Source organism: Rhamphochromis sp. 'chilingali' (assembly GCF_963969265.1).
Source record: "Rhamphochromis sp. 'chilingali' genome assembly, chromosome: 1".
Taxonomy (NCBI): domain Eukaryota; kingdom Metazoa; phylum Chordata; class Actinopteri; order Cichliformes; family Cichlidae; genus Rhamphochromis; species Rhamphochromis sp. 'chilingali'.
The window spans coordinates 50,019,963-50,032,154 of NC_137929.1; the positions used below are offsets into that span (position 1 = coordinate 50,019,963).

The 12,192-nt window shown below is 40.6% G+C and overlaps 1 protein-coding gene across 1 annotated transcript; it reads left to right on the forward strand.

The window, feature by feature from the left end:
• Nucleotides 1–3,917: 3,917 nt before the first annotated feature.
• LOC308400889 (tripartite motif-containing protein 16-like) lies at nt 3,918–9,258 on the forward strand. Its single transcript, XM_080888920.1, has 2 exons — nt 3,918–8,181; nt 9,125–9,258. The coding sequence occupies exon 1, from the start codon at nt 4,176–4,178 to the stop codon at nt 5,850–5,852; it is 1,677 nt and encodes a 558-aa protein (XP_080745046.1). The 5' UTR covers nt 3,918–4,175; the 3' UTR covers nt 5,853–8,181; nt 9,125–9,258.
• The last annotated feature ends 2,934 nt before the right edge of the window (nt 9,259–12,192 follow it).

The following is a 12,192-nucleotide window of genomic DNA, read 5'->3' on the forward strand; positions in this document are numbered from 1 at the left end:
ATCGTTCTCTTCCTTCCTTCCTTGGTCATTTTAATGTTTGTTTACTGCAAACGCTCATATTCAACAAGAGGAAAAGAAACTGGCTAGAAGGGGGACAAGGAGAGGAGGGAGAGAAGGAAAGGAGGAAGGAAAAGATGGGGGAGGAGGGATGGAGGAAGGTAGGAAGGGAAAAGATGGGAGAGGAGGAAGAAAGGAAGGAAAAGATGAAAGAAGAGAGTAAAAGGAAAAATATGAGAAAGGAAGGAGAAGAGACTGACAGATGGAAGTGAACGTAAAGCCACGTTGAACTTGGTAATGTAGCGAGCTCTAACGTCAGCTTGAGGTTTTTCGGACCAACTTCACTGGTACGAGACTGAATCTGATCTCCGTGGAGGAATGTAGAAACTGCGCTTCATTAAAGCAGCGGAAACCCAGACTTTAATGAGTCGAGTTTATTTTAGCAGCGTCTTGGAGTAGACTCTACTACACTCAGAATCCGTTTAAAGGAAGCTTATTTATTCTCAACCAGGATGAGACGAATTCTGACTTTGAATCTCTGTCTTCCCACACATCTCCTGTCTGAGCCTCGCACCGAGCTTTCTGCTTCAGTATGTGGGAGTTTGTAGGAGAGCAGATAATATTATGCAACCAGAACTGGCTGCAACACCCCGTACGAGGAAAACTGAAGCATGTAGGTGTTTTTTTCCTTTTCTCTGAGCTTCATTGATAAAACTAATGAATTAAATCTAAGCTGTGCAGCAGGTCCGTGCTGCTGCTCATCAGTGCTCTGCACATGTGGATGGTTTTCTTCCTGCCTAATGCTCCGACATGAAAGAGTCAGATTTTATGGGCTTTCTATTTTTACAACCTGCTGGAAATGAAAGGTGCAGCGTGAAAGTGTGTGTAGAGTTTGATGTGTGTTTGTAGTAGCCTGATAACGTACCGCCAGCCGACACAACAACAGGCAGACGACTGCAAAATCCCAAACAAAGAGAGCAAAAACAGCTGAAGAGTGAAAAAAATGAACCAGAAAGACCAAAGATGGGAAAGAAGAAAAGATGAAGGAAATGAAGGGAAGAAAGTGGCAGAGGGGAAGAGGAAACAGAAGAGGCAGAAATGGAAGGAAGGAATGAAAACATTGATTAGGATACAAAAGAAAGATGAAGGAAAGAAAAACAATTCAAAGAGGAGAAACAAATGAAATATAGGGAAGGACAAGTGAGGAAGGAAATAAAGCAAAGAGAAAAACACATGAAGACAAGCTAAGTAAATGAAGGTGGAAGCAGGAATGATGGAAACACCGAAGACAAAGGAAAGTGGAATAAGATGAAGAAACAAAAGTACATTAATGTGAAGGATAAAAAGAAACAAAAGAGGAAAGAAGAAAAATAAAGTAAATAAGGACAAAGAGGTTATAAAACAGAATAGGATGCAAAGTAAGGAAAAGGTAAATAAAAGAAAGCAAATGAAAAGCCGTGGAGGCTTCAGCTGAGACTGAAGAAGTCATCTATCCATCTTCTGCTTATCCACTCTGGAGTCAGAACACCAGCCCAACATAGTGCTATAATTTGTATCCAGATAATTAAAGCAACTAATTAATCTCCTTAAGACTGAATTCTGTGATATTTACATGACAAATTAAAGTTGGAGATCTACTAAAAGACAGAGTTAAACTCAGACTCCATCCTATGATTTAATGATTTATATTACAGGGGCCTGTTTTTCTGTCCCCAAAGGGTGACAACATAGAAACGTCCCCACTAAAATAGTAATACGGCTAAATGCACACACATGTACCCCTAGGAAAAAGTGTGTGTGTGTGTACCATGTTTACATACCTGTGTGGGGACCAAGAATTGGAAGTTTACCATACTTGTGGGGACCAACAGCCCTTATGGGCACAGAATAGGTTAGACCAGTGTTTCCCAACCTTTTGGAGCCACGGCACATATTTCACATTAGAAAAATCAAACAGCACATCACCAAACAAAAATGTCTCAAAAAGCATTTTGATCATTTATCTTAGTAAAATAGGCTCAGTTTGTCCCCAGTATACCTTTTTTGCTTTCTTCTGACCATCACTCATGACGGCCTTCATGTGGGCTGGAATTTTCTCCAGGACCCAGACTGACTGCTTTTTCTCTTCAAATATTTATCTATTGCTATTATGTGCTGTGTTCTGACAGCATGACTATTATGTAATATCTTCTTCTGTTTGACAACCAACTTAATTAGAACAGGTGGTTGTACCGCCCTCTAGTGGAAGAGAATGTAATTGTTCTGCCTGTTACTCACTGCGGTCACTTGGAGTACTAATCAGGTGGAACCAGATAATCTTCTACGGCACACCTGTGTGCCACGGCACCGTTTTTGGGAAGCACTGGGCTAGTGTTAGGATAAGCATCTAGGGAAGGATATGAAAACATGACTGTGTGTGTGTGTGTGTGTGTGTCCCATATTTTATTTTTGTAGCTTGCACTGAGGGCTGATTGATTATGTATGCTCTTCCTGCAGCACTGCGGTGTGTTTGTTGACCTTCTTGTAAGCGACACACACAGGGAAGCACGAACTGTAGCACGTTATAGGTGAATAACACCAGCGCAGTCTCTAATGCAGCTCAGGCAGCTTTGCAACTCAGCGCCATCACTGTTGTGAGGTGTTCCTGTTATTTTGTCCACCCCATCCTCATATAAAAATAGAGAGAGAGAGGATGGCATTTGTGCTTTCAGTGAGATGAAACAATAATAGCTTACAGACATGAACACACACGTGCATCTATGCTTGTGGACCTTCTGTGACATGATGCGTAATCCACACAGCTGTGAAGGTAAGTCATACCTTAAGAAAACAGTGATTTGAGGTTAAGGGGATTCCTCTGAAGTGGTGCAAAAGTGTGAAACAAGTCAGAAAGAAGTTGTTTAATGTTTGTGTACATGGACATGTCTGGGGATAAATGTATGCTCACCACCTCAATGAACTCAAGCAACAAGGAGCAAAAGTCCTTACTGATGCGAGACCAGTGAAGTCATACAGGAAACAATTACTTCAACTTATTTGTGTGTTTGTTTGCTGTTGTGAAACTGTAAGTAAAGAGTGGAAGGTGGATCTAGCTGAGAATCTGCACGTTTTCTGAGCAATGTCTTGTGATTGACATGTCATTAGCTAAAAACATCTTTCCTGATGCCTGAGTGTAATATACAAAGAGAACCTAATATTTTGTTCAATATGACAACAAACCATTGAGCGGTGAACACATCAGAAAAATGCTTGCTTGATCATGTCACATGGTCATTGGTCATTTTACCATACACTCCTTTTTGACTTGACCAGTAGTCTTTTCACAATCACAAGGGTATTTTGCAATGACCCTGGTGAAGGCCACAGGGGGAAATGTGTTGGTCACGCATTAAAACTGGTTCCTAATACTTTAAGTTTCACTGGAGTCTTCATGTCATTAGATCTTTGTCTTCGCCATGAACCTTGAAAGTTGTTCCAGAAAGGTTTGTTGCTATTTTAATGTAAAGAACATGGTTATTTCTGTTGCAGCAGCTGTTATAAATGCAAAAGTAAAATGCAAGATTCTTTTGAGTAATTAACTTTTTGCAGGAATATCTGTAATTATATGTGCAGACTCTGCTGACTGTTCAAAGCAATGCAGTGGCATTTATCTAGTTCTCATCCTGTTACAGCAACATCGATTACTGCCTATAAAAGCAATAAATAAATAAATAAAAGCAACCAGCATATGTCTGCTAACCTAACCCTGCTCTCCACATATGCTTTGATTTGGTCAGCAGCCTCTGCTGTTCTGACAGTTATTGTTACCTGAGACGTTTCTGTCCAGTGTTCATTAAAGCTGGATTTTTAAAAATTATTTATATAGAAGAAGCAGTAAATAAAAATGGTTAAACACACAGTTTCACTCTCTAACTGCTCCTCTTCCTGGAGTGAAGCACAGCCTGATAACCTCCCTCTTCTTCCTGCTCTTAAACACAGCACCTCCTCTCTGTCCACGTGTTTCCTCGTTCCCTCCCCTTCAGATCTGCACTTTGAAGATGGGTGTAACCAACATGTGGTGACGTGTAAGAGCTGACAGGCTCCATTCACTGCAGAAACATGTTGTTGAGATCAGAGCTCAGACTAGTTTCAGTTATAAGGAAGTGAAACTCACACAGTCACTGACACTGAGAGGAGAAATGGCGCAGAAAGGAGTTCAGCTGGACCGAGAAACCTTCTCTTGTTCCATCTGCTTGGATTTCCTGAAGGATCCGGTGACTACAGCCTGTGGACACAGCTACTGTATGAACTGTATTAAAAGTTTCTGGGATGAAGAGGACAGGAAGGGAATCCACAGCTGCCCTCAGTGCAGGAAAACTTTCACACCGAGGCCTGTCCTGGAGAAAAACACCATGTTTGCAGCTTTAGTGGAGCAGCTGAAGAAGAGTGGACTCCAAGCTGCTCCAGCTGATCACTGCTATGCTGGACCTGAAGATGTGGCCTGTGATGTCTGCACTGGGAGGAAGCTGAAAGCCATCAAGTCCTGTCTGGTGTGTCTGATCTCCTACTGTGAGAAACACATACAGCTTCATCTGGAGTCTCCTGCCTTTGAAAAACACAAGCTGGTGGCCCCCTCCAAGAAGCTCCAGGACAACATCTGCTCTCGTCATGATGAGGTGATGAAGATTTTCTGTCGTACTGATCAGCAGAGTATCTGTTATCTCTGCTTGATGGATGAACATAAAGGCCATGAAACAGTCCCAGCTGCAGCAGAAAGGACTGAGAAGCAGAAGGAGCTCGAGGTGAGACGACTAAACATCCAGCAGAGAATCCAGGAGCGAGAGAAAGATGTGAAGCTGCTTCAACAGGAGGTGGAGGCCATCAATGGCTCTGCTGATAAAGCAGTGGAGGACAGTGAGAAGATGTTCACTGAGCTGATCCGTCTCCTCCAGAAAAGAAGCTCTGATGTGAAGCAGCAGGTCAGATCCCAGCAGGAAACTGAAGTGAGTCGAGTCAAAGAGCTTCAGGAGAAGCTGGAGCAGGAGATCGCTGAGCTGAAGAGGAAAGACGGCGAGCTGGAGCAGCTCTCACACACAGAGGATCACAACCAGTTTCTACACAACTACCCCTCACTGTCAGCACTCAGTGAGTCTACACACTCATCCAGCATCAATATTCGTCCTCTGAGCTACTTTGAGGATGTGACAGCAGCTGTGTCAGAGACCAGAGATAAACTACAGGACATCCTGAGAGAGGAATGGACAAACATCTCACTGACAGTCACTGAAGAGGATGTTTTACTGTCACCAGCAGAGCCAAAGACCAGAGCTGGATTCTTAAAACATTCACATGAAATCACACTGGATCCAAACACAGCAAACACACATCTGTTATTATCTGAGGGGAACAGAAAAGTAACATTTATGAAGCAACAACAGTCTTATTCTGATCATCCAGACAGATTCACTGATTATTATCAGGTCCTGAGTAGAGAGAGTCTGACTGGACGTTGTTACTGGGAGGTGGAGTGGGGAGGGAGAGCAGTTTTTATAGCAGTCACATACAAGAATATCAGCAGAGCAGGGGAGGGCGATGAATGTTTATTTGGATTCAATGACAAATCTTGGGCATTACGTTGTTACACAAACAGTTATAAATTTTGGCACAACAAAGTCCAAACTGACCTCTCAGGTCCTCTGTCCTCCAGAGTAGGAGTGTACCTGGATCACAGAGCAGGTATTCTGTCTTTCTACAGCGTCTCTGAAACCATGACTCTCCTCCACAGAGTCCAGACCACATTCACTCAGCCGCTCTATGCTGGACTTTGGCTTTATTACTCTGATGGAGACACTGCAGAGTTGATTAAAGTCAAATAGAGAAGACAGGTTCATGTTGATCCCTGACCATTATATGTACTTGTGCAGTTTCTAAATGAGGCTTTACATTTTAGAAGCTGAGAAGTTCAGTGGTCCATTGATGTGTGAAAATAATATTGCACTGATTCAAACTGTACTTACATTTATATACCTTACATCAATATAAATCTGAATTTGTTCTTATGGCTGATAATCATGTGAGTTTAAATGATACTACTCTTCATATTCAGCATGTTTGAAATCTGTCATCAGTCTGGTTAGTGGTTTTATTCTGTAGTTGCTGTAGTGGGTTGTCAAATGCAACAATATATTGGAGCTGCAGTGATTCATCAGTTAGTCAATGATTAGAGAATTGATTGTTTTATCATTATTTTAGTCACATTTAAAGCTGGTTCCAGTTTCTGAAATGTGAAGATTGTTGGTTTTCTTGATCATATATGACTGTAAACTTAATGTCTTTGAGGTTTGAACTTTTAAAATGTAACAAAAAAATTAATCCTTGAGGTTTTTGATATTATTATTATTATTATTATTATTATTATTGTATCTACAGTGATGACATTTAATGTCTTTTTGAGATGAAAAGCTTGATCACACTCACTTATTTATACATTTAAATATAAAAAACCAAATCAGTGTTCCCCAACCCCCGGGCCCCAGACAGACCAGGCAGCAAGAGAAGAAAACATTTTTTTGTACCGATACTGGTTTTATTTTGTTGTATTTATCAACAACACCTTAATAGCCGGTCGGTGACACACAAAAAGGTTGGGGACTGTTGAACTAAATAACACAGGCCTGTATATTGTGGAGGATAGACATGTTTCTTGCCCTGAGCTGTGTCTGGCAGGCAGAGCGTCTCCACAAATCTGAAGCTTCTGATTTGGAGAAAACGAGCTGAAGGAGACACCTGGTGGACAAACACAGACATGACAGGAAGAAAGACTAAAGTGCAGAGTGGAGACAAACAGCTGGAAATACTTGTTGGAAAGGATTGTCATGCTTCAGACAAACACACAGCACACACTCTAACAGTCCTTTATTTGCACTGAAGGAGACACGTGAAGAAGCCAAATCACACAATAATGAAGTGAACACATTTATAGCCAGTGTTCAAGATGATGGATAGAAATGAGAATCATGGAGCATTTATGCATTTTTACATCTGTCTTACAGCAGAAGCAGCATTCACATGAACTCACTGGCCTTTTTCCACTGAACGCTCTCTTCTTCATCACCTCATCTTCCTCTTCTGACTGATGCTGAGCTCCAACCCTTTTTACTTCCTGGAGATGATTCATACTCACTGAAATTTTACTCATGACACAGAAACTGTTCAGTTATTCTTCATTTATTAGTCTGTTTATCAGGAACCTCTGTTGATTTTACATGTAAAGGATTTTTCTTCTATCATTGAACCTTTTAAGGGTTTTCTCTTAGTAGTTTTGGGGAGTTTTTAATTAGATTTACAGCTTCAGAATAACTTTGTGATGTCAGATTAGAAAGTCTGTGTCCAACCCTGGTGTTTGATCAGATGTTTGATCCCTGCTGGGCTGGATTTTTTATATGAATGTTGAATTTGTTGTTTTGGAACTGAGTTAGATTTTTATTGATGGATGATTCGTTGTAAAAAGTGGATCTACCAACAGTTTATTTCTTTGTTATTAACCAGCAAGTAGACTTTTCCCCAGAAACAGAGTTTTGATTAGTGGAACTGACAAACAGTTTGAGGCTGATTTGGCTGATATGGGTGAATATTGAGCAGATAATGATAATGTGAGACACTTACTGACATGTACAGATGGATTTTCCAAGTATGCATGCAGGTGTCTTCAAACCAAGGCAGCAGCATCTGTTGCATCTGCTTTTCAGGATGTTCTGAGTGAAGGACGTGTACCTGTTAAACTTCAAATAGATGAAGGCGAGGAGTTTAATAATAAACATTTCCATCAGCTGAAGGTTCAGTTTAACATCACACATTGATTAAACCAAGTTTTGTGGAATGTTTTAACAGAAGCTTTAAGGACCGTATGTGAAAATACTTCACATCTGTTAACTTATGAAGACGTGTAAACGTGGTCCAGGACCTTGTGCTGTCAAGGCCAAGCAGCCGGTGTAAAGAGGTTGGAGCCAAAAGCTGACTCAGTACATGTTTGTTTGATTTGAATGAAAACTTGATTTATAGCAGGGATCATGAAGGTCGAGGCGAGACATGGAGGGAATGACATGGGAGCAGGACTCACTCACTATTAAATGCTGAAGCAAAGCTACAGAGAGGGGCGTTTCTCCAGGATTGCGGTGGAGTGAGGAAAAGAACAACATGTCTGAGGTGAGTTTCTGGACTTACACTACGAAAAAGGCTCTATTTTTTGTTGCCTACATAGTAGAAGGTCACTTTGTCTCTAAACAGGAAAATGAGCAGTCAGGGGTTAAAGTGGATTCAGCAGGTGGAGGAACCCTAAAATCAGTTGCAACAGCTCAGTGTGGGGAAAACATTCACGACTCAGTATAATTGCTGCTGAGAGCTCCAGTAGATTTTCTGAATGTACAGGCTGTGATCAGCTGACCTGCTGCTCTTTGTGGATTTACACAAGTGAATTCAACCAGATGTCAGCAGATGTTTTATGAGTTGAACTGCTTTCCATCCTCTACACTGACAGTAAACTGTTTATGCTCTTTTTATTAGACACTATTCAGCTGGTATGAAGGTGAAATTCAGTGAATCTTCAAATTCATCTCTGCTACACTTGATGTAATCAAACTCTGAGCATGAAACCACAGCCACTGTGCAGCAGTCACACACTGTTCTGCAGCAAACTAACCTGTTTATCCTGCACTAACCTGCAACCTTTAAATAGCACAGTGCCTCAGTTTGTTTAGCAGCACGTTTCAGGATATGAAAAAACATAATGTCACATGTACAGAACCAATATCTGATTTAAAAACATGAAGACTTACATGTGAGCTTTACAATCAGTCGTTGGGCCAAAAGCAAGAAAAAGGAAACACTTTAAGCCCTGACTATGACACATAGTTTTGCCACTTTTATTTCTTTTTCTGTGATATTGCTGGTGATTAATACACCAACAGGAATGAATTTCATGTGTTACTGTTTAATCTCAAAGCAGTTTGATTTGAGGCTCGCAGTGACAAAATAATAACTCCCCTTAAAGGTGTTAAACCTAAAGTAATGAAGGTCTCCTAAAGGTCTCTTAGCATTAGACTCTTGCTATTTCTGTGCCTTCATTCTAATGTGTACACTCTGTGTTTAGTTCCTCTGGACGTGGCCCTGTTTTCCCGGAGCAGATCCTTAGTTGTGAATGATTGGAGAGTGGCTATAGCGAGCAGTGAGTGAGCGAAGAGAAGCTTTCCCTGTCCTCCCCACCTTGGATTTCCTGGAGCCTGGACCCCGTCACACTTGTATATAGCACAATTCCCTGCACTGTCTGTACACATACCTGGTGTAATAAACTATTTCTCCTCAAAGTGAAGAGTCCTGCGCGTGAGTCCTCAGTGAACGGTGACATCATTACAGTAACAAAGTATTTGTACTTCATTACTTCCTTCCTCATGCTGTAACCCTCGATTTCATTTGGTGTGTTTTTTTGATGAGATGCAGCTTTCCACACCATCTTTTCACCTATTGCTGATCACCACACTGTGTTTGTGTGCTAAAAGAGAAATCATTTCCTGCATGGAGACTAAACGGAAGCACAATTACATTAACTCAGAGGGTACAGCAACTGTTGCAGTTTGTCTTGAAACAACTGTAATCTCCACATCTGGACTTTTTTCTCAATTGAATTACGATTTTAATCTCAAAATTGAAACTTTATTTTCAATGTTATCTATAATAGTTTTTCTTAATGTGGCCGTAATACTCATTCGTACAGCAACATTGCCAGCAAACTGAAATTGGAAAAAAAGATGTAAGCAAAAAAAACACAAAGATGTAGGTTTCAAAACTTAGTAAATAATAGAAAATAAATTTATTCGCACATTTTACGGTTTCAATTCACCTTTTTTTCAGTTTCATTTTTTCCCCTTTCGATACAACATTTTCGTGTTAATTATTCTCAGTTTCATTTTAAGGTGGCATCATTTTAACCCCACGCACACACAGAGGGTCCATAACACTCACATTTCCAGAGTGTAACAACCAACCACCTGTGTGACATCTGAAATGCCCATGGTGTTGATTCTATAATATATATTTAGCTAAAATCTACACATTTATTTGGGGAAAAATTGTTATCTGGCTGTGGTTCTAAAGATCTGTGATCGTTACGTGTTCACTGACACCTGATTTATGCACACACAGTTATTGTGGTTCATTTCATTATGTCTTGGATTTGTCTGAATGTTGTGCCTGCTCCTTTATCAGTCTTTGCTTCCTGCATGTACAGCTTATGTGATTATTGACCAGGAGGGTTTGCAGTTTCATCAAAACATGAGTTGTTTGTTGCTTTCATTATGACTTGGCTGACTATGGCTGCTTACACATTGCAGAGTCAGACTATTACATTAATAAGCAATTATTGAGCCTGGATAGCTCAGTCGCTAGAGCATCAGACTTTTAATCTAAGGGTCCAGGGTTCAAGTCCCTGTTTGGGTGCCGATCTTTACAGAATTTCGCAGAGGAACCCACCCGAGAGATTAATAAAGTTTTATCTTATCTTGTGTAATGTAGGGGGGGAAATTCTTATAGTGACAAATATTTGACATGATTGCCAAGTTGTCAAAGCACCGTGTCAGGTCTTTGAAAACTGTAATGCCCTTTCAGCTTCCCGCTGGACTAAACATGCCTTGTTGTTTCTTTCAAATCTGTCTAAACACATGCATGTTGTATTAGTTGATGAATTAAAATGGAAAATGGTGCTTTTGCCACTGAAGTCTGAATATGTGCCACTGGCAATGCAGTACTAGTTGACTTCTTTTTGCTTGCCCCCCAGTATGCTATGCTTTGCAGTTGTTGATTTTCGGGTGGAGGTGGATCCAAAATTATTTGCAATTGGTTTACAGGACTGGTGAAGGACTCTTGTTTCTGGTCACCAGGGAGAGTCCGTATCACAAAGGCTGTGAAGGATGCAGCTGCTCTAGATCAGAGGTGTCAAACTTAATTGTACAGGGGGCCAAAACTCAAAGCACACTTTAGGTTGAGGGCCAAACAGGGTAAGCATTTATTGAAAACACTAAAACAATGTTTTTTGAACATAAATATGAATAAAAACAGACAGGAATATTGTTTCAGAATAAATAGACTTAGAATAAAGAATAACTTCTAATAACCGTCATAAGTGTTCAAACATGTCTTTTCCTGTCGTTGCATCGATTTAATGTCCAATATTTCCTCTGAAACGGGCATATTGGAGTTCAGTTCATGGATGAAGATGGCCAGCTGTGTAATGTCCATCATGTCTGTACTTTTATCCACAGCAAGACAGTATGCTATAAAGTATTTGCTTCTTTCACACGACTGTGTTCTTAAATCAGTGGTCATCTCACAAACCCGACCGTATTTCTACTCAAGCTCACATTTGCCAATATCTGGGTTACCGTTAGAGTTAACCCTAACACTAGCTCTTCTACTTTCTGTATGAGAACTATGACTACATGGAAGGAGGTAACACAGACGATCCGACAAAGAAAGAAGGCACACAGACTAAATACACACAAAGGAGATTAGGGAAAGTGGAAACACATGAGGAAACAGCAGACACCACAGGGAAAGTGACACTAAAACACGCACACACACAGCAAGCTTGACGAACCAACAAGGGAGACTTAAACACAAGCATACTGAAAGTAAAAGACAGACCGCATAATGCTGTGAACAAGAACAGACAAGGGCATAGAAGAAAATCTAAACCATGATGAAACTCAGCTAAAACCTAAATGATGATCAACACCAGAACTTAACATATGTTCATTATCATGGGAGAGAAGAAAAAACTATAAAAAGAAATCAAAAAGATGGGTCGCAGACCCAGACCCTGACACAGAACAGAAACTGGACTTGATTGACACTCTGAATTATTGAATCTGTAGCTTTTGTCTCATTAGCGCTTCATTTTGCCGAGCCATGAATAACAATATGAATGAATGAATCTATATAAAAAGGATCTTGCAGGCATATAAATGTACGCTGGGCTGGATGTGGCCCACGGGCCTCGAGTTTGACACGTATCCTCTAGATACTGAACAACTACAGAAAACTACATTTCTCCTGTGGCCTGCAGGTTCTGCATCTCACCGTCTGAAATACACAACGTAAACATCACTTTAATACTTTTTGCTTGTTAGAATAATGAACTACAGAAAGACGTCATCTTACCTAATA